The sequence below is a fragment of the Bos javanicus genome, chromosome 15 (genome assembly GCF_032452875.1).
Source record: "Bos javanicus breed banteng chromosome 15, ARS-OSU_banteng_1.0, whole genome shotgun sequence".
In the NCBI taxonomy this organism is placed as follows: domain Eukaryota; kingdom Metazoa; phylum Chordata; class Mammalia; order Artiodactyla; family Bovidae; genus Bos; species Bos javanicus.
Window position 1 is genome coordinate 54,024,463 of NC_083882.1, and position 23,081 is coordinate 54,047,543.

At 45.5% G+C, this 23,081-nt stretch overlaps 1 protein-coding gene and 1 long non-coding RNA gene across 8 annotated transcripts; one reads left to right on the top strand and one right to left on the bottom strand.

Annotated features, from left to right (window-relative positions):
* Positions 1-1,289: 1,289 nt before the first annotated feature.
* Positions 1,290-15,340, bottom strand: KCNE3 (potassium voltage-gated channel subfamily E regulatory subunit 3). 7 transcript variants are annotated; one of them, XM_061380826.1, is made up of 4 exons: positions 13,813-15,340; positions 12,268-12,362; positions 8,509-8,564; positions 4,992-5,205 (listed from the first exon to the last, which is right to left on the bottom strand). In XM_061380826.1, the coding sequence occupies exons 1-4, from the start codon at positions 14,312-14,314 to the stop codon at positions 5,094-5,096; spliced, it is 765 nt and encodes a 254-aa protein (XP_061236810.1). In that variant the 5' UTR covers positions 14,315-15,340; the 3' UTR covers positions 4,992-5,093. The 7 variants fall into 7 exon arrangements, with proteins under 7 accessions (XP_061236813.1, XP_061236811.1, XP_061236809.1 ...); XM_061380829.1 differs by lacking the exons at positions 4,992-5,205; positions 8,509-8,564 and adding an exon at positions 1,290-3,712 and having other exon boundaries at positions 12,268-12,359; positions 13,813-15,323; XM_061380827.1 differs by lacking the exons at positions 4,992-5,205; positions 8,509-8,564 and adding an exon at positions 1,290-3,712 and having other exon boundaries at positions 13,813-15,322.
* Positions 12,359-17,686, top strand: LOC133226842 (uncharacterized). Its single transcript, XR_009729641.1, has 3 exons — positions 12,359-13,290; positions 14,131-14,295; positions 15,607-17,686. It is a non-coding gene; the product is annotated as an uncharacterized LOC133226842 (long non-coding RNA).
* Positions 17,687-23,081: the final 5,395 nt, after the last annotated feature.

The following is a 23,081-nucleotide window of genomic DNA, read 5'->3' on the forward strand; positions in this document are numbered from 1 at the left end:
GTGCCGCCTGGGAAGACCCACAAAGGGTTATTATGAAAGTTTTAACAGCTAAATGCGTTAACGTCATTAAAATGTTTAGGCCACAGTCGGTATCCTAAGTTCTCTTAAGTATTAGGGCAGGGATTTCTTTGATCTTCGTTTCCTTATGTATTTCAAATGTGCCTAGATGAGTTGATGGCACATAGTAGCCACTATGTGATTATCAAAGTTTTGCTTTGAAGGCTCGAGGTGATGTGCTGGGATCTGGCCAGCAGGGGGCAGAACCAGTGCAGCCAAAAAGAGCACGTGGGCTGAAGGAGGTAGTGGGATAGCTAGTGAGCTAGAGCTGAGGGGAGGGCCGGGGAGTACCTACATCATAAAATATTAGAATGTTTAAATTATACCTCAAAATTCTAGATTTCTATTTAGTCCAACCGTGGGTGTGCACAATGAAGTTTATTGAGCCCCGACTTTGTAAATCCATACAATTAAGTAGTTCTAGGCCCCAAGATCCCTGGAATTGCCCTAGTATCTATAGCTCCTCTTTTGAACTGGTGACTACCTCGTATTCCTCTCAGTAAATCCTCCATTGTGCGTATGCTAATACACACTGGATTTCTGTAACTCGCATTCAATTTGTATTACTGTATTAAGCCCTGTGAGTTATAAGGACTGTGTGAAGGGGCATGTGTGTGTGCTCAGTTGTGTCCAACTCTTTGTGACCTGATGGACTCAGCCTGCCAAGCTCCTCTGTCCACAGGATTTTCCAGGCAAGAGTATCAGAGTGGGTTGCCATTTCCTTCTCCAGGGGTGTGAAGGGGAGTTTCCCCCATCGATGGGGACACTGAACTCCCAGTGCAGCCACTCTGGGCTGCTTCCTGCTCCATCCAACATCCATCTGACCGTGCTCTCTTCAGGGGGGGTGGTCTCACCACATTTCTGCCTCCAAGCTTCCTTGTTTCGTTCCCTTCATTCACTCTGTCTACTGAGATCTGTCCTGTTTCAAAGCCCAGTTCAAATCCTACCTTTCTGTGGCTCCTCTACATCTACTCAATCTCATCTCCCCAAATCCTGATAGCATCCATCACTTGACATTCATTCTCATACTTCATGGGATTCTGTATGTTATTTGGGTGTTTGGACTGGGTGGTCGCCAAAGTCCCATCCAGTTGTAGACTTCCAAGTCTGTTGTACACTCTTACATTACATCTTCTTAATCAGGTCTCCACCTTCTCCCTCAAGAAGATATGAGGAGAAGCTTGAGCACATGAATTTGCACGGAATCAACATAACTAACTGCTCAAGGGAGCGAAGGTGTACTGTGATCCTCCATTCAAGGAACACACAGGCATTTATTTTTTCAAAGTGGAAGTAGCTCCCTCCCCCACACCTGACCTTATCATATAAGAAACATACTTATGGTCAAATAAATCAAATATTACATAAAATTTTAAAGTAGAAGGGGAAAGTCACCCATAATCCTCCTCTTCAGTGTAAGTGCTATCAAAATATTCTTTCAAAGTGTTTGCTGTACGCAAATATGTGTTTTGACAGGGCTTTCTGGAGACCCCATGGAGATCCCTTAAAAACAGAAATGAAACAGAAGAGTGGAAGGTTCCAGTCTGGGATTTGTAGCTTGCCACATTTGATGTATTCAGCTGAACCATGTGAAACTACTGATATTCGCTGTTTTTTAATCTACAAGCACAGCAGTTTTATATGATTCAAATCAATGTACATGAAACCTAGAATGTCAGATCTGATCAAGCACTTAGAGACTTTCAACTATTTCAATTTTCCTTCTATTTCACGGTTCTGAAGAAGGACAAGAGTCAGAAAAGTGTCTAGCCAGATCACACACCACACTGGTAGCAGAATCAGGGCTGGTTCTCTTTCCACTGAATCAAGTACCTGCTTCTTTTAATATGATATCTTCTAGGTGTAATAATAATTTTCTGGAAGCAAGATTTCAACTTGGTATCAGAAAATTTCTCACAGAATTCAATCAAAATGTTAGAAGCTGCCTTAGAGGTAGTGAAGTCCCCAGGACTGGCGATGGGACTGGGAAGGACAGAGGGACATGGCTGGAAGGGTACAGGAACCATGAGGCTTGACATTTAGGGTTCTGTACTCACATGGCTCCTTATTAAGGTCTTAGGAGGGGACCTAACAATGTATTAATATGCTGATATGTTTCTGGAATATTTGCAAAAATAAGATATTTGAAAATTACTCTTCCTAAGGAGGACTCCCTAGAATTATGTAAATTTCAGGCCTAGATCCACTCTTAGGTAGCACAGAGTTTTGCAAAGCACTAGGCAAAGAGACCAAAGATCCTGGGTTCCAGTCATGGCACCACTCTGGCCCAAATGGGCAGAAGAGCATTTGCTCTGCTTCCCTCACAGGGGAGTAACATCACAAATGTTGAATGGGCTGAAAAACATAAAATGTGAACAACTATGAAAAAGCAGCATAACTTAGATTTCCTATCTGTGATATGGTCATCACCATAACACATCAAAAAACTGTGTCCTCAGGGTATTTTCAAAAGCAGAGACATTATTTTGCCAACAAAGGTCTGTCTAGTCAAGGCTATGGTTTTTCCAGTAGTCATGTATGGATTGGAGAGTTGGACTGTGAAGAAAGCTGAGCGCCGAAGAATTGATGCTTCTGAACTGTGGTGTTGGAGAAGACTCTTGAGAGTCCCCTGGACTTCAAGGAGATCCAACCAGTCCATCCTAAAGGAGATCAGTCCTGGGTGTTCTTTGGAAGGAATGATGCTAAAGCTGAAACGCCAGTACTTTGGCCACCTCATGACTCATTGGAAAAGACTCTGATGGCTGGGAGGGATTGGGGGCAGGAGGAGAAGGGGACGACAGAGGATGAGATGGCTGGATGGCATCACCGACTCGATGGACCTGAGTTTGAGTGAACTCCGGGAGTTGGTGATGGACAGGGAGGCCTGGAGTGCTGCAATTCATGGGGTCGCAAAGAGTCAGACACGACTGAGCGACTGAACTGAACTGTACAGGGTATTTTCCTATCTCATTTCTCCTTGCTATGACTTCCTGTTCTCCTTCCTTGAACCCCTAGACCCCAACACTCTGGCCACTAGGCCACTCATTTTTTATTCTATGTTGCTGTGTGTATGTATTTGTTCATAGGGCTCCCACAGGCTAGAAAGTCTATCTTTGCTGGAAAAAAATCCTTATCCACAAGGCCCAGGTCCACCAGATCTTCTCTTCCCACCCTGACAATGACCTCCCTTAGCACTGTTTCTTGTTAATCTTACAGATAAGGACACGCAGGCTGGATATGGCCCATAGCTGAGTTCTGGAGGCCCCAGAAGATAATCCTTGGGTATCTTGATCTTCTGCCATCCCCGGCCTCTTAGCATCAGAGCATAGACACACGGTTCTTGATGTACACATGATAGGGGTCACTGCGCTTGTCCACTTTGCGGGAGCGGGTGTATCCGAGGATGAGACTGCCCACAGTGGCAGCAAAGAGGAACATGACGAAGAGGATGTACATGTAGGAGTTATCATTGCGGCCAGGCAGGCTGGCCCGCTTCTCCTCAGTCAGGTTGTCTGGCCCTGGCCGGCAGAGCAAGTTGCTGTGAAGAGTGGCATTTAAAGCCTTTAGCACAGCGTGCAGGCTCTCATGCCAGGTCTCAGCCCCACTGGTGGTCTCCATAGCAACAGGGAAGGTGGGGGAAGAATTGGAGGATGTTCTGGCAGTGACAGAAAAGAGAGAAGATGGTTTCTGTTACTTAAAGCTTGAATGACCCTTCCATTTCTTCAGACCCCAGCTAAAATCCCAGCCTCACAGTTTATTCTAACTACTTGTTTACCTATCTTCTCCACTAGACCGCAAGCCCGAGGAAGTTAGGGACTATGTCTGTTTTGGTTTTTTGTTGTTGTTTTAAAAAATATTATTTATTTGATTCTGCTGGGCCTTCATTGTGGCACGTGGGATCTTTAGCTGTGGCATGTGAACTCATGCTTGCAGCTTGTGATCTAGTTCCCTAGACTGAACCCACACCCCTTGCATTGGGAGCATGGACTCTTAGCCACTGGACCACCAGGGAAGTCCCACTCTGTCTGTTTTATTCACTGCTATATATGAGCACTCATGACGGCACTCAGTAGGTGCTCAATAAATGCCTGTGGAAGGAAGTCTTCCTTGAGCACTATAACCATGCTGATCTATCCTTTTCTGGGGACTCTATAAATCACTGAGCTTTAGGCTAGAAGGACCTTAGGAATTATTTAACACTATAATTCTTTCCATTTTACACACAGGGAATCTGAGGCCCAGAGAAACCAGGTGGCTCGTCCGTGATCACAGAGAATATCGGAGGTAGACCCGAGACAGAGCCCTGCTCTTTGATGACTAGCGCAGAGCTCCTGCAGCCTCCATGCGAGCTCTGGGCAGGACCATGTAGCACAGTAAGAAGATATGCCTCAGAACTCTACCACAGCTCAGTTCTTTTTTATGCTTCACAGACACCATGTAGAAGATGTTTGGGGATGGCTTAGATTTCCCTCTGCCTCGAGAAGCAGACACTGGGTCTTTTGACTGCTAAAGCATCCTAGGTCCCACTCTAGGTATTCATAGCTATTGAGGGGAAATTCTGTTGGAAAACAGGTGGCTGGGGAAGCAGGGAGGGGCTGAAACCATTGCAGGCACTGGGCCTGGTGGGAGTGGAGTGAAAGGAGCACTCAGTCTGGTTTGGGGTTTTACCTACCTCAGAGAAAAAAGACACTGGCCACTTCCACTACTCTGCCTTCCAAAACAACATCACTGTGTGTGTACGTGGCTCAGATATCCTTAGTCTACAGCTTAGAAAAACCGCCAAAGACAGCCTTGCATCCTAGTCTCTGAAAAAACACGTCATTCCTTTTAAACAAAGCTCCACACTCACTTCCTTCAGGAAGCCTTTGTGCACTCCCACCATAATCCACAAGCTTTATCATCACAGTCTTCCCTTTGCCCCAGCACTTACATGTGAGGCAATGTGAGGCTGTCCTCTTGTTACTGATAAGGGTTATCAGCAGCCACATGATCCTGGTCAGCAAGGCTATGCTCCTTCCCACGGTGAGAGGACTACCTTAGCTCTCCTTCCCTTGGTGGTCTTCAGTAAAAATGTCCACTTTGGATTTTTCATGGGCCAAGCACTCAGTGTTCACTGAACTGGTTCCAACTCTTTTATCTAAGGTAGTGCTGTCAACCAATCAAAGTTAACACACTTGACTATTAACCATAAGGTCTTTTCCCCAGAAAAGTTGACAGTTAGTTATGTTCATAATAAATATTCATGAATAATGCTATGAATGTAGATGTTGGGGGGAAGAATCTAAGTAATACAGCAATAACCCAGGAGGGCTCACATTTTGTGCAAGGCGTTTGGGGCCCTCTGCCATTTTGAACTTGGACAACCTTGTCTGGATGGAGGGGGGGAAGAGTTAAGATCCAGGAAGCATAGGTTCTCATGTACTATCCCACTTATCAGGCAAGAAATTTGTGCCTTTGCCTTTCCTCATATGAGCTAATGGAAAGCAGGAGCAGCACAATGAAACAAATGGCTCAATGAATCATCTGGCCAGTCATCACTAATGGGGCGCACTCTTGGGAGGCTCATCCTGGGAGTTCCAGGAGGCCAGTCCCTACACTTAGGGCACATCGCCAGTCTTAATGCAGGAGACAACCTAGGAGGTACTGGGGCTTAAAGGAAGAAGGGATGAATTCTGTTCGGTGCTTGGAAAGTGTTCACAGCAATGGAAGAATTTGACCTGGACCTTGAAGAATATTTTGGAAGTAGAGGAGGCAAGGGGAGGAAACAGATGGACAGAGGCATGATAACAAGAAAGCATGTTTTGAAGAATGGAAAGTAGCAAAAAGAGTGTAATATGCCTGGAAGGATAAGATGTGGGATGGAGATGCTGGTCCAAACCAGATCAGGGAGGGCCTTGAGTACCAGACTGCAGAGTTGGAACTTTATCATGTAGGTGGAGAAGAACCACAGAATGACATTTTAAAGGTGGGGTTAAATGATCAGATCTGTACTTGGAAAGGACTCTCTGGCTGCCATGCGGAGTACAGAGTGAAAGGGGCAAGAATGGAGGCAGGGAGCCACATGACAAGTGAAATAGTCTAGGTTTAAGATGCTGAGACCTGAGCTGAGCTGGAGGGGATGACAAGGTCGGGGCAGGGACAGATGGAGGATGTGAGGGGCACTTGAGGGAGGGGATGGCTAGTGTAATGGTTGCAGGAAGAAGGGGCCTCAGTTAGTTTTATAGGCAGACAACAGACAGATAGCATAAATGCTAGAAGAACTCACTTTGAGTAAAATAAGTTTCTTGCCCTGTTTGTGCTTCAGTTTCCTCATCTATCAAAAAAGATTATCACCAGGAATTGTGGTTCAATGGGTAGAGTTTCCGTTTTGCAAGATGAAAAAGATGTAGAGGTCTGTTGTATAACAATGAACACTACTGAGATGTGCTATTAAAAATGGTTGAGATGATAACATTTACATTGCTTTTTTTTTAACCTCATTAAAAATTTCGTTAATTAGAAAGAAGAAGATTATTATCTCTGCTCTGCCCCCTCTTCAGGCTTGCTGGAGCATATACATTTATTATGGTGAAGAGGATTTTTAAAACACATTTTAATTAAAAAAAAGACCATGGCTTTCATTAAAATGAAAATCTACTTGTTGTTTTTGTGAAGTAAATACATATACACAATGAAAAAACAGAAGCAGTATGCACAGTGAAAACGCAGTCTCTCTATTCCCAGTGGCCCAGGTTTCCTTCCCAGGGCAGATACTGTCACCACTTCTCTTGGATATCCTTGTGAGGGGGTTTGAACTGACAGGGCAGGTGGAGGGCCACCTCCCCCGGGAAGGCTCACGAACAGCAGGCAAATTCACTGGCTCCTCCTCAGCTCCAGGAATCTCCCCGTGGGTGCCCCAAGGCTTCTTAGCTCTGCAGCCTCTTCAGGATGTCCCTGGACACATCTGAGGTCTAAGCATGTGTTACGGGAAACACACTGACTGGAACCGCCCACCCTGGCCAGGCACCATAGTAACTATTTGCATGAGTTGTTTTAGGATAGGCGATCCTGGTAATGAACACGGAACTAATAAGCCTCCACCAAAAGGAAGAGTTCGGGAAAGGTCAAAAGGAGACACCACATGTCCGACCACCTCCCAGAATCCTTCTCTCTGGTATCCACCTTGGCTGAACAAGGCATGCACCACCAGGAAGGACTCTGAGTCAGAATGATTGGCTAAAGACAACCCGGAAACTAATCCCATCACCATAAAACGTGAGACTGCAAGCCACGTGACAGAGCTGTTCCGGGTTCCTTTACCCTTCTGCTCTCCACCCGGGTGCCCTTTCCCAATAAAATCTCTTGCTTTGTCAGCAGATGTATCTCCTCCGGCAATTCATTTCCGAGTGTTAGACAAGAGTCCAGTTTCAGGCCCTGGAAGGGGTCTGCTTTCCTGCAACACATGGACTTTGGAAGCTGGGAAGGTCCAGATCTGGGGGGGTGGGGCTGGGGGACAGAAAAGGAAGGAACTAGACACACGGGAAAAAAAACCCCCAGAACCAGGGTGGATCGCCTAAGGCCAAGCCCCAAGAATTGTGCAATAACTTTACTGTGGGTAATCACTCCCTCCCACTTCCCCTCCCCTTCCTGCAGCAGCGGGATCAGGCCAGCCTAGGGTTGTAGTTAAGGGAACTGTGCCATGGCCAAGGGACCCTTGATTGCTGATCCCCAACACCAGGTTCACAATGTCTCAACTGGGTGACTGAGAAACCTCAGTTCAACACATGAGCTGCTGCTCAGGGATCAGCTAACAGTGCAGTCTAAAACATCCCCTTTTGGGACTTCCCTGGTCCAGTGTTTAAGAATCCACCCTGCAATGCAAGGGATGTGGGTTCAATCCCTGGTTGGGGAACTAAGATCCCACATGCCTCAGAGCAACTAAGCCCACTTGATGTGACAACTGAGCCTGTGTGCCACAACTAGAGAGTCCATGTGCCGCAATGAAAGAGCCTCCATGACACAAAAGAGATCCCTAGTGCCACAACGAAGACCTGATGCAGTCTAATAAATAAATGAAGTTAAAACATTCCCTTTCCCTGAGTACTGACATCTCATTAGGAGTCTCTAAAAGGCTGAAAGGATGTGAGACCCAAGGAAATGAGGTGAGTAGCAGAATGGCAGCCAAAATTGGGTTGCTGTTTTACACAGGAAAAAACCATGTTACCAATCCACCTATTTGGATAGACGGGGTATAAACACAGGCATGACATCAACACTGTAGCATAGCTTTGTTGCAAAAATTAAAGGAGAAAATGAGGGAGTGCATGGCTCTAGACACTCCACAGATGTGGTGGTGGTTTTATTTGTGCAGAGCAGAGGCTGGCAGGGCCCTCAGAGTCCATCTAGTCTAACCTCCCTCATTTTACAGTGAAAGAAATGAAAACCAAAGAGCTGTCTTGGTTCAGCTGTTACCTGTGTGACTTTGGGTATGTGACTTCCCTTTTCTGGGCCCCAGCTCCTGTGTGTATCTGTAAAATGAAGGGGTTTTACTGTGTGATCCTGTAAGGTCCTGATCAGCTCTAACATCCCATGAAGATACCATAAAACCACACTGTGATATTTGGGAGACTGGGTAGGCTGGTGGGAGAGGATTTGGGGGGCTGTCTAGAGTCCCACAGATGACAAGATAGAGAAGACTGCAGACTTTTTCCTCCAAGGTTAAGATTCTTCAGAGTCTCAGGACTGTTACATTTAATATTCCAGCCCAGATAAACTGAAAGCCAAACTTGTTTATTTTTCCTCTTTATAGTTCACCTGCCAGTGAGATCTAGCCTGGGAGAGACAGACTCTGTGTTAGAAAGTGGGGTTAGGGGGAAAGGATGGAGGACAGGGTGGGCTCTGAGGTGGGGTTCAATGAGGAAAGTAAAGGTTCACAAAACCATTCATTCCTCAGACATTCTTCCAGCTCCTCTCTGGACAAATTGGTTGGATATTTGTGGTTCTGACGGAGGGCGCAAAAGAGACACAGATGCATGTCTTTAGAAGCTGGGTTGAGGTGGGAGGGAGGGCCTGTGTACAAGGGCATCCTGTGGCTTCAGGAGAGGCAGAGAGCTCTTAAAGGGACAGCTTGGTTCTCTATGACCTGCCTCCGGCTCCCAAGGCAGGGATTGGCGATTGGCAACATGGGGAATTTTGTTTCTCTTTCTGAGCTCCTTGGCTTCCCTCTTCAAGATAATAACTGATTATGAAGCTATTCGGGTTGGGGAGACAGAGCTCCTGCCCTGAAAGTCCTTGACTTGAAACAGGAGATAATCAAGAAGGAAGATGAACAGAGACTGAAAAGAGATTTTAAAGACCATTTAGAATCTAGATTCTCAGTCAGTCCTTCCATTTTGTAGCTGAGAAAACTAAAGGTCAGACAGGGGAAGTGGCTTGCCCAAAATGACATGGTTAGTAAATGACAGAGCTCAGATGAGAACCCACGTCTTTGGGGTGCTGTTTAGGTGCTCTTTCGGCTACAAATGGCAATGTCTTCTGGCAGCTGAGCTGTTACTTCCCACCAAACACAGGTTCCTCGTGTCCTGGGGCGTCATCTCCTGTAGGTCCACCGCTACTGCTTTTTCCTGCACTCCAGACTCTCACAAATCTTTTCTTTTTGGCCATACCACCTGGCATGTGGGATCTTGGTGACCCTACCCGGGATAGAACCTGCACCCCCTGCATTAAAGCATGGAGTCTTAACCACTGGACCACAAGAGAAGTCCCTCTCACCAGTCGTAACTGAGGATCCAATAAAGGCAGAAGTTGGTGACTTTGGGAGGAGTTAACCTTCCCTGGTGGCTCAGATGGTAAAGAATCTGTCTGCAATGGAAGAGACCAAGGTTCGATCCCTGGGTCGGAAAGATCCCCTGGAGAAGGGAATAACCATCCACTCCAGTATTCTTGCCTGGAGAATTCCATGGACAGAGGAGCCTGGCGGGCTACAGTCCATGGGGTCACAAAGAGTCGGACACGACTGAGTGACTAACACTTAACCTTCCTTTACAGTCTTGTCTCCCATGGTCCTTTCTGCTCCAGATGTACTTCTGCTCCCCCATACAAACCAAGTGCACCCTCTTCCTCCACACCCTGGTGCTACTCTTTCCTGCACATTAACAGGTTCACCCAGAGTGTTCTTGACTTCAGTTTGCCTGACCTGTTTCTTGGGAGTGGCGGCATAAAGCTGGGACCTGAAGGATAAACTGGGTATCTTAGCGAGGTTTTCTTTCAGGTTTCTCTGGGGAAAAGTAAACTCCACTTTTGGTTCTTTTGGTTTCCCTACTGCTCTGTTCCAGCTATTCTTCAGGAAAGAGTGTCTGAAGTGCTTGGAAGTGTGGTAGAAAGGCACGGGAAAGGGGACACATAAAGCAGGTAGGGAATCCAAAGATAACTCCTGGGACTGCAGATTTTGCCTCTGGCCCACCTGGTGGTCTTATCACCACCATGGGCTGGTGTGAAAGGAAGCGTAACATATAGTTAGAAGGAGACAAAGAAATAGAATCTGAGCTGGAAGAGATCTTAATAATCATGTCATTGGTGTACCCCCCTCATTCAACCAGGGGGAAAAACCATACACTTCCTCCCCACCTGCTCCACCCCCCAACCCCCCACCCCGACGCTGAGAGGAAGTCACTTGCTCAAGGTCTCACAGCCTAGGAACTGGGACCAAAAACAGTTATCTCCGTATCTTTTCACTATAAGTTCTCTGTTCTCTATAAGATAGTCTAACCTCTGCTGATTATCATTCAAGCTCCTTTAGATATGACCCTGCCTCCAGCCTCATCTCACCACAGCTCTCACCATTGCCCATGCCCCATGATACTGAGCTACAGGCCATTCTCCAAACAGTCCTTGCATTTTGCCCCCTCTTGCTTTTGCTCACACTGTTGGCTAAGGCAGAAATGCCCATCCTCTTTTTATCTGCCTGGCAAACTCCCACACATCCTTCAAGACCCAGCTCCAATGTCACCTTGGTAGACCCTCTCCTGAGACATCTTCTCCACTCTAGCCAGTTAAGTCTCTTCCTCTTGTCTGTTCCTGAAGGGCTTTGCATAAAATCCTATTAGAGCACTATATTATACTGGTATTGGGTGTGTATATCTATATAAATATAAATAGATATAGATATATATACTAAACTGTGAGCTGGGAGGGGTGAGGGGAGGCACCTGTGCTTCATACGTTTCTTTATAGTAGGCACTCAAGAACAGATGGATAAATACCTCTTCTTACTAGACTAGTCCCTCCTGCATACACAAATACGCATTCATGAAAGCACTTACAAAGCAACTTCAAAGGCAGGCTGAAATAGATTCCTTTTGGTCGTGGGAAGGGGAAGCTCAAAAAAAAAGACACCATCTTGGTCAGGTGGGGAAGTGAGGTCAGGGAGGAGGCATTCTAAGCCGCCTTTGGAAGCACAGATTTCCCTGCACCTGAACCCCATTCAATCCAAAGGGCAAACATTCTTGGCCTGGAACACCAGCAGCGGCTTTGGAAGCCTCTTCCCTGTGTACCTACCCAGGGTGTGGCTACACACCCACCTGCTGCACACACACAGTCCAAGTCCCAGTCTCCCAGCCTCTAATCTTGCCTTTCAAGTGGCCTTTCATGGTTCCAATCTCGGCTGTCTGCTTGGCTGTGTGACCTTGAGCACTGCATTTATTTCCTCTGAATCTCATCTATGAGATGGGGATAATTACCCACCCCCCAACTTGCCTCACTTGGCAATTTGGAGAGAGACTATGGAGGGAAAGTGTTTTAGAAATTGCAGGGACTTCCCTGGTGGTCCAGTGGCTAAGACTTTCAATGCACTTTGTTCAATGCAAGTGTTTTTTCAAAACACTTTCAATGCAGATAGCCCCAGATGGATACCTGATAGGGGAACTAGATCCCACATGTCAAAACTAAGAGTTCCCACTTGCTGCGACTAAGACCTGGTACAGTCAAATAAATAAATATTTAGAAAACAAACAAAAAAAAAGAAATTGCAACATATCATATAAACATTAGAGAGAATTACTGGGCAGCTGGTCACTTTGTTTCCTTTTCTGTTTTCCTCTCTACCTCCCCCAACCCTGCCCCCCAGTTTTACCAAGAACAGCCAACTCTGTCTCCTCTCCCCTCCCTTCCTTCTCTTACCCTCAGAGGAAGCCAGGAGGTTCTTTATTATTCTTGATTATCAGATACACTTACCTCTTTCAGAAATAAAGAGTATCTTTCTTGTTTCTCATCCTTTCTGATCAGCCCTGTAGTCTCTCTCCATTTAGGGGTGCTATCCTGTAGTCCTGCTGGTGATAGAGAACACAGTGGAATTGGAGTCAAGAGACCTGTCCTGTTTTGTAGGTGTGTCTAGTCATGTGTCTTGGTTAAGTCATTTCTTCACTCTGGACCTCATTCTCCCCATCAGTAAGATGGGCTTTGTTGTCTCGCTACCCTCTTAGTAGGAATTTGGAGCATTCACCTATTCAGTTTATAAGTAGAAATGTGCTTTGCAAAGTGGGGAGTGAGAAAGGAATGAAGAAGGTTGTTTGCTATCATCTCAAGGAATCAAGAAAATCTGAAGGCAGTTTCCTTGCCTCCAGTATGGCTCTCCCCGACTTAGAGCCAACAACTGGTTGGATACCAGAAGATAAGGAGCAGTTAACACATCTACAATGCTCTCTTATGGCTGAAGGGGCTTCCCTGGTGACTCAGTAGTAAAGAGTCTGCCTGGCACTGCAGGAGACACAGGTTCAATACCTGATTAGGGAAGATTCCCCTGGAGAAGGATATGGGGTATTCTTCACTCCAGTATTCTTGCCTGGAAAATCCCACAGACAGAGGAGCCTGGCAGACTCCGGTCTATGAGGTTGCAAAAGAGTTGGACACGACTTAGTGACTGAACAACAACAACTTGTTGAAGTGGAGTCAGCCCTGAGCTAGGAGTGAGGAGACTTGAGTTCTACTTCTGTCTGTGACCCTGGGCAAGCCATCTCCTCTCTGGACCTCAGTTTCCCCATAGGCAAACTGTTGATAAGTGGGGAGAGGGGATAGGAGGAGATACTGCTCCATGAGCCCTCACAAAAGGGTCTGAACTCCTGTGCTTTCTACAGCAGAGACTCCAGGCTCCAGCCCCTCTTCCCCACAGGCCATGCGGAGTACGTGGGCAGCACGACTGGGAGGCCAATCTTACAGGTGGTGACCCAAGAGGAGAAGGCACAGAGCCTAGAGCAGCAGGTAGGTGGGCGATTGGCACAGCTTTACACACCTGTAAACTAGAATGCAAGTCTCCTGACCCCAGCCTAGACCTATGTTACTAGAGCTAGAATATGGCTAAGGGGGCCCCAAAGCTTTTCCCGGGACTTGGGCGCCTAGGACGAGAGACACAACGAAGTGGCAAACTGGCAAGTCCACTCGCAGAGCAAGCGGCTCCCGCCCGGCGAGAAGACGCGCGTGTGCGCTCGCGGCAGAGCCGCAGGTGTTCCCTCGCACATCTGTGGATGTAGAAGGAGCTTTGGTGCCGCCCTCCCGGGGCCAGTGAGTGCCGATCCCAAATCCCAGATTTCCGGGCAAGGCGTGCCAGGGGCCCAGCCTCGCCACGTGCGCCCCGGGATCCCTGTGGCTGGGTTCCTGGAGAGGAGGGGTCTGTACCCGAGCCGCCCCCAAGGTCGGGTCGCCGGCCTCCAGGGAGGCGGTCGGATCGCTCATTTCTATCCACGGCTCCGGCTCGGCCTTCCGGACCCCGCGAGTGCGTCTTACCTGCCCATCTGTAAGGCCACAGGAGCGCAGTCTGTTTGTTGGACTCTTCGCCCTGGGCTCGCGGGTGCCCCTCACTGCGCCCCAAGGCTCTCCGCCAGCCCCACTGCTCGCAGTCCGCGCCCAGCACTGCCTGCGCCCCCTCTGCTTCGCGCTCCGACCAGCGCTCTGCTGTCCTTTCCCTTCCCCCGGGCGTCCCCACCCCCGGCCCCGCCCGGCCCCTAACCCACCCACTTCTCCTCCCCGAGCTGGCTTTGGGCACCTCCGCCCAGCTGCTTGGCCCCACGGCTCTATGGGTTCCGACCCTTCCGTCCCCTGCAGCGCCTGCTTCCTGGACCAGAGACCGACTGTTTTCTTGCTTCACGTCAGCTTGCCGGGTCTGAGGAGGCAGAGAGCCGGGTGCTGGTGGAATCCGACTCCGTGATTGTGTGGTGGTGGACAAGTCACTGCTCCTCACTGAGCCGCGGCTTCCTCGCAGTAAAATGGGTACAATTCTTGCATGCATTCTTCACAGGGCGATAGTTAGGATCAGAGATCTTAGAATCCAAAATACTAAACCCAGATGGTCACTGGAGAATCATCTGATTCTAACACAAACCCTGTTTTCTAGACAGGATACAGTTTAAGGGGCCCAGTTTGGGAAAGGGGACTGCCCCAGGCTCACCAAGGAAGTCGCTGGCGGAGCTCAGACTCAAAATCCACTAGGCCATTCTCTCCCCTTAACCAGTGTCTCCTCCAAGTCTCAGCAGTCCCACACATACGCAGACAACTGGTGTCCAGACACATCTCACTGCTCCCTATCCCACAGACCGTGTGCTTTCCGGCCATCAGGCCCTCACTCAAGCTGTTGCTTCCTTACTGCAGACACTGCAGGTTCCAAAGAAAAGAAGCTGCCAGGGACAATTGGGAAATGAGGTCCAGGAGGCCACGGCAATGGAGTGGACGGTGGCAGGGAGTAGACTCTCAGGGACTCTGTGGAGAGTCTGTATCAGAGACCTCTTTGCCAGCCTATGGCCTTGGGATAGTTATAACAAACTGAGGTCAGCTCTGACTCCTGTGCAAAGAAAACTCTGTCCTAGGACATCTGAGGCATATACCCTCAATCACAGAACCTCAGATTCTATCTAAGAAGTGCTATCATTCAAAAAAGGCCTATCCCATGGAGGGAATGTTGTACAAAACTGTACAAAATCTTCATCAAAACACCGTACTTCTGTGTGACTTCTGTAGTTTCATATTTTGACCCAGCTACTTCTTTTTCTCAGTCTGTATATATCATCTCTCAGAGAAATCCCTTAGCAGGCAGTCTCAGATTTCAGTCTACTTAAGAATCACCTCAGCCCTTATTTTAAGTGAAGTAGACTTTTGGGTTCCACTTGAGAGTTTCTGATTCAGGAGTTCTGGAATAGAGCCCAGAAATTCGTTTTTTGTTTTTTTTTAAAGAAAGCTTCCGGAAAGATTATGATGCAAGTGGTTCTTGAGACCAGCCTTGAGGAAACAAGCCCTGCCTCAGTAAGCCTTCCTTCCCACATCCTGCCAAGGCCTTGCATCTAATCTATAGGACTATTTATTACAGTTATCAAAAGTAACTATTTGTCTACCTCATCTGCTAGGTTGTGAGCTCTTTGAAAATAGGGACTGTTTCTTGTCCTAATAAAATTTTGGAATCACAGCCTTAGAATCATACCATGTTAGAGTTCTAGAATCATTTAGTAATAGAACCTAAGTTGAAAGGACTCTCAGGGTTATCTAGTCAAATCTCTTACCCAAGAATTCCCCAAAAATATTCATTGGCAGGACTGATGCTGAAGCTGAAACTCTAATACTTTGGCCCCCTGATTGGAAAAGACCCTGACACTGGGAAAGATTGAAGGCAGGAGGAGGAGGAGGGGATGACAGAGGATGAGATGGTTGGATGGCATCACCGAATCAATGGACATGAGTTTGAGCAAGCTCTGGGAGTTGGTGATGGACAGGGAAGCCTGGCGTGCTGCAGTCGATGGGGTTGTAAAGAGTCGGACATGACTGAATGACTGAACTGAACTGAAGAATTCCCTACATTTCTTTGTATCTTTGTGTATGTGTTAAGTTGTGTTGTGTGTATATGTATGTATATACTAGAGATTTTTATTGCTTGTTAATTATGTCACTTCATACAATTTTAAGTAAACAAACTTAGAAAATGTACTGGGAGTGTTAAATAGATGATGGCACTATTGATAAGAATGCTCAACTGTTTTACATAAGGTAGTAAAGAGGCACCACTGCCACCATCACCACCCTGCTGAAATTTGTACATTTCATGTAAAAAAAAATGAGTAAAAATAGTAGATTTGCATTTCACTAGCATTATTCTTTGTAATCTATGACCCATGATAAGCCTGAACAGTTTCAGAATCTTCAAAGCCAAACAAACCATTTTCTTCCACTAGCAAATGTATTAGTTTCAATTTCTTTAAAAAGAAAAAAAAAAAACAGCAAACAAATCAAAATATCCCAATGGTCCTGAATTTTAATGTTTCTATCATACTAATTCAAGAAATGTGACTCAGTTTTCAAACATGAGGCTGAACTTCTTTATTGTAATTATACTTCATAATTCAAACGATTTAACTGACGCCAACATTAGCCCAGTAAAATTCATGGACATAGCTCAACTGCTCTTTTGCTAAGGAAACTTTTTAATAAGTTAACTATTCTTTAAAAACTCAGACCCAAGCTGCACAGCTGTGACTTGATGAACCAACCAGCAACTCTCCCAGATGCCACCACAGTAGTCCTACGTGTTTTTTTTAGCTGGGGAGCACATACAGAATCCCTGTGAATCACACATACATATTAAAAACTTCCTGGTAAAACTACACCAATAGTTTCCCCTATGAATGATTTTTTTTTAAAGTAAGTATATACTACAGTTCAGCATTTGAGAGACTTCTGTATCTACTATTACAAAGGTACTAAGAAACACATTTGTTTTTTTCTTTCGCTTCTTTAAAACTTTTAATGTATTTATTTTGGCTGAACTGGGTCTTGTTGATGTGCACAGCCTTTCTCTAGTTGTGGCGTGAGGGCTTCTCATTGTGGTGGCTACATTGGAAGGACTGATATTGAAGCTGCAACTCCAATATTTTAGCCACCTGATGCAAAGACTTGACTCATTTGAAAAGACCCTGATGCTGGGAAAGATTGAGGGCAGGAGGAGAAGGGGACAACAGAGGATGAGATGGTTGGATGGCATTACCGACTCAATGGACATGGGTTTGGGTGGACTCCGGGAGTTGGTGATGGACAGGGAGGCCTGGCGTGCTGTGGTTCATGAGGTCGCAAAGAGTCGGACACGACTGAGCAACTAAACTGAACTGAACTGTACTGAACTCTTGTTGCAGAGCATGGGCTCTAGGCACGTGGGCTTCAGTAGTTGCCTTGTGTGGGCCCTGTAGATATGTGAATGGGCTTTGTTGCTCTGAGGTATGTGGGAATCTTCCCAGACCAGGGATCAGACCCACTTCCCCTGCATTGGCAGGTGGATTCTTAACCACTGGACCACCAGAGAAGTCCCTGAGAAATACATTTGGATACTTGAAAAGAAGCAAGACTGGAAATGTGGTTTTGTGTTAAAAAATTTAGAAGACCTCAGTTACCAAACGACTAAAAATATACAACAGATAAATAGGAATTTCTTAAAACCATGGTCTCTAATAATACAAAAATTAGATATTAAGGCATCTTTTACTCCCATCTATCTGCAGCAAAGAGAAATATTTTAAATAGGAGCCAGCACTTCTATTCAAATACTTTCTGATGCATTTGGCAGATTTGTTTTTATATTCTCCTGTTCAACATTCCATTGAAAGCTCTCATAACTGAACACTGTGACCCAAACCAAGAGAAAAGTATAATATAAACAGATGCTCATTTATTATAAAGAAGCAGTTCGCCCTTGAAAAGAAAAAGGAACTACAAAGAATATTATGTATAAAGTACAAATACTAGTATTTAAGTTTCTCTGAAGCAATTTATGCTTCAGTAATTAAGAGAAAGAAGTGATGAAGACTTTATTAAGATGAGGAGCCTATGAATATGCATAACGCTGTGGGCTAATTGTTCACTCATTATTCTGTTCCACTGGGATGAGAGTTTGAAAACAGCTTTATATTTCTCTAGAAAAAATTACATCCACTAGACTAAGATCGCATAAGTTAACACTGATTATTATCCCCTATATTTGTCATTTAAAAAGCTCAAATGGCTTCATAAAGTATATGAATCAGTAACATTTTTACCCTTCATTAAGGCAAGTTTGTGAAAATAATTTAATACAACCAGATATCCTCATGACTTTCAGCTTAAAATATTTTTAATGTAAGAAATAGACCAACAAAATCTGTTTTATAAAAAGCCACTTCAGTCCTAGAAAAGAATAATAAAAGATTTTGAACGCAGTTTATTTTTTAAAGGATACTCTTCCCGTGTCTCAAGTTCCAAGTGCCAATCATCATCTGTAGAGCCAGTTTTGTTTGACTCAGTTCAGGTCAGTTCAGTCGCTCAGTCGTGTTCAACTCTTTGCGACCCCATGAACTGCAGCACGCCTGGCCTCCCTGTCCATCACAAGCTCCCAGAGTTTACTCAAACTCATGTCCATTAAGTCAGTGATGCCATCCAACCATCTCATCCTCTGTCGTCCCCTTCTCCTCCCACCTTCAATCTTTCCCAGCATCAGGGTCTTTTCCAAAGAGTCAGTTCTTCCCCTCAGGTGGCCAAAGTATTGGAGTTTCAGCTTCAACATCAGTCCTTCCAATGAATATTCAGGACTGATTTCCCTTAGGATGGACTGGTTGGATCTCCTTTGCTGTCCAAGGGTCTCTCAAGGGTCTTTTCCAGCACCACAGTTCAAAAACATCAATTTTTCAGCGCTCAGCTTTCTTTATAGTCCAACTCTCACATCCATACATGACTACTGGGAAAACCATAGCTTTGACTAGACGGACATTTGTTGACAAAGTAATGCCTCTGCTTTTTAATATGCTGTCTAGGTTGGTCATAACTTTTCTTTCTGTATCAATCCAATTCCATCTTTGAGGAAGTTCTCCTTTATGGTTAACAGAAATTTATTTGTTAACTTATGTTTCTGGTCTTCTGTTTTTTATTCACTATTTTTTTTTTAATTGAGATATACTTGATTTACAATGTTGTGCTAATTTCAGCTGTATAGCAAAGTGACTCAGTTATGCACATATGTACATTCTTTTTTATATCCTTTTCCATTATAGTTTATCCCAAGAGATTGGATGTAGTTCCCTCTGGGCTTTTGAAAGTTGTTTTCTTTATCTTTTTTTTCTCACTTGATGGGCTGTGTTATTGCTTTTGGATGTAGTAGAATTAATGGGGATGGTGATTCTCCATAAACCGCTCTTTATTATCCTTGGTGTATTCTAGCAACATGGCGGTCCTGAGATTAACTTTCACTGCTTCCTGTAACTTGGCTGATGCAAGTTCTGCTTTATACCTGATGATATGATGTTAAAAGATGCATTAATAGACATGATTGGAGGTGTTTGAGGATTTGTTTTGTCCCAGAAACTTCTATGAAAAAGGCTTTGGGATCATCATTTTCTACTATCCTATACTGAAGTGAAACTGGACTTAATTCCTGGAAACTTTTCATCTCCTTCATATATAGCACATGGTGCCTCCAATTCTATTTCCTGGTCTTTCCTGGCACTCAGCATGCTGGTTGCAGGGTACCTCCCTTGGACTACATTCAAGACAACAAGAGAAAACGAGGGCAGTGGCTCCAAGGCTTTTAGCTGCAGGAGGCACACACCCTTCACAGGGCAGAGGAGAGTCACGCACATGCCCCCAGCCCTTGGGGCGTGAGAAACTGGTGGCTGGGGGTTGGGCTAGACTTAATTTTTGGCAACAGATTGATCAGCTTCTCTTGCACACCTCTAGTGACTAGGAGCTCATTGCCTCCAAGGGATCTGAGGCTCTGATTGTTAGGATGTTCTCACATTTTAACAAACACTGCCTTCTAAGGACCCTTTGGTCCTTGTGCCCAATGCTTTGTTCCTTTTTTCAGTTCTTCAAAAACTTTAGGTCTATCTTCTACTTCCTTTGGAGTGAGGATGAGGCAGGAACCCTGTCAGGGAAGGCAGCTGGCCAAAGAGTCAATGGAAAGCAGGCTAGACTGCCTTATCTCCCATCTGTGACTTTCAGTCTTACTATGAGGCTTAGATGACCTGATGTGTAACATGGCAAGAGTATGATGCCCATGCTTAATAAGTGGCAGCTTCCATTATTATTAGATGAGAAAAGGAAGAATGAAACAGAACTCCTGGACAAACCTGAGAAGGACCTTCAGGGAACTCTCTAATCCAGAGAGGTTGGGGACAAGGCCAGGACCTTGAAACAGGGAGGGTGAGGGAGTGGAGTGGGCCAACTGAAGACTCATCTCGAGATACACCTCAAGACTTTGTTTAAATGCCACCTTCTTAGTGAGGCCTTCCCTGACCATATTTACAAATTCTAATCCCTCCCTTTTCCTGACCTCCCCAAAGCCATTCCCTGCCTTGCTTTCCAATAACACCTAACATCAGCTAATCTATCAACACTTAACTTTAAAAAATAGGGATTTTCCTGATGGTCCAGTGGTTAAGATTCCATTCTTTCACTGCAGGGGGCACAGGTTTGATCCTTGGTTGGGTAACAGATCCTGAATGTGGTCAAAAATAAAAAATTTTTAAACAAAAATTTATATATATATATACATACATACACATATGTATATATACATACACACAGACACATATATATTTATATATATGTTGTTGTTCAGTCACTAAGTCATGTCCAGTGCTTTGTGATCCCATGGATTGCAGCACACCAGGCTCCCCTGTCCTTCATCATCTCCTGGAATCTGCTAAAACTCATGTCTATAGACTTGGTGATGTCATCCAACCATCACTTCCTCTGCCATCCTCAATCTTTCCCAGCGTCAGGGTCTTTTTCAGTGAGTCAGCTCTTTGTATCAGGTGGCCAAAATACTGGACCTTCAACTTTAGCATCAGTCCTTCCAATGAATATTCTGGGTTGATTTCCTTTAGGATTGACTGGTTTGATCTCCTGACAGTTCAAGAGACTCTCAAGAGTCTTGTCCAACACCACAATTTGAAAACATCAATTCACTGGTGCTCAGCCTTCTTTATCGTCCAGCTCTCACATCCATACATGACCACTGGAAAAACTACAGCTTTGACTATACAGACCTCTATCGGTAAAGTTATGTCTCCTTTAATTTAACATGCTGTCTAGGTTTGTCATAGCTTTTCTTTCAAGGAGCAAGCGTCTTTTAATTTTATGGCTACAGTCACTGTCTGCAGTAACTTTGGGGCCTCAGAAAATAAAGTCTATCACTGTTTCCACTTTTTCCCTATCTATTTGCCACGAAGTGATGGGATATATATGGCTACTGTTGTTCTTGCTGCATCCCTCAAGTGAAGGTCACAGCTCCCGCCAGTCAGTCCTATCTCAGTACTCTTTTCTTCTCTGAATTTCTATTACCACCTCCTTCCTGCTCCCCTTCAGGCCTTGGGTGGTAGTGATGTCCAAATGTTTCAAGATCCAGGGTACTTCACAACACTTTGTGGTTTCCCTACTCCCTGCCCACCTATTTGAATAGGACCTCCTCAAATTACCGGCGTGAGAAGGCCATCTGCTTCCTGCCGGACCTGGCCGATGCAGAAGGTCATTCTCCTACAGCCCCCTGCACCTCCCTTGAACACAGTACTTTTAATTGCCTACTTTATTTGTTGACTCCACACCTAGAATATAAGCTCCTTAAGGGCACTAAGCTAACATGGAGTCTGCACAGAGTAGACCTTACTGAGAACTTTTTGAATAAATGAATGAATAAAAGTAATGAAGAGAAAGATCACTCAGAATTATGTTATCAGGGAAAGCTTCCAGGAAGGAACAGAACCTGAGAGAAGCTGATGCTCTTTCAACCTCTTGGCCAGAACTCTCTCCTCTGAATGCTAGACTCTTATATGTAACTACCTACGTAAAGTCTCTGTTTGGATAACGTTTTGGGACTGGAACTTGTGACCTCTTCCCTGGCTTCCTTGAGTCGTCTATCTCTTGGTCAATGGAACCATCATCCATCCAGTCCCCTGTTTGTTTTCTTCATAGGACTCAACCCAGTTTTCTCTTTATCTATGTACTGATTTGACTTCCCTGGTGGCTTAGATAGTAAATAATCTGCCTGCAGTGCTGGAGACCTAGGTTCAATCCCTGGGTTGGGAAGATCCCCTGGAGAAGGAAATGGCAACCCACTTTAGTATTCTTGCCTGAGATTCCCATGGACAGAGGAGCCTGGGGGACTACAGTCCACGGGGTCGCAGAGTCAAACACAACTGAGCGACTTCACTTTTTTCACTTTCGTGTACTGATTTGGGGTCTGCCTTTCCTGCTGGACTGTAAGCACTATAAGAACACAGACCAGGTATGTCTTTTTCACCATGGAATACCCAGGATATAAGTCAGTGTCTATCTAGGAGGTGGGGGACAGAGTTTGGGAGGGAGGATGAGCATGGACGATATCCGTCGTCAACAGTCTCAGAAGCCTGGGTTACCAAGGAAAATACAGCATGAATCACAGAGGAAGTTTAACCGTCACATCAAGTTCTTTTATTCCATTACTCATCAGGAGCCTGTGTCTGTGCTTCCGCGATCTTGTCTCATTTTGGCCTGTCAGTTCAACCTGCAGAACACTTGTCTTCTCATTCTTTTCTTTTATATATATATGTATTTAGCTGCACCAGGTCTTAGATTCAGCAAGCGGGATCTTTAGTTGCAGTGTGTTGGATCTAGGTCCCTGACCAGGGATCAAACCTGGGCCCCCTGCCTTGGGACCGTGGAGTCTTAGCCCCTAGACCACCAGGGAAGTCCCTGTCTTCTCCTTCTGAGCTTAACCATTCTCCTGCCTCTGCAGGCAGCAAAAAGCAGTAAAAAGAGCTCTGGAGGAGGTGGAGCAAGGTGCAGTGTCAGGAGACTGAACATCTCAGTGGCCTCTTCTCTCCACTTCACCCTCACACAAGCTGGGTCCTGGCTGGCAAGGTAGAACAGTGGTGAAGAACACAGCTTCTGGGGTCTGGTGGAGCTGGGTTTGAATCCTAGCCCTGCCAATTATTAATATCAGCTGTAAGAGCTTAACCCCTCTGAGTCTTAGGGAACTATCTGTAGAATGGGTATAAAAACAACTGCATCTTATAGTT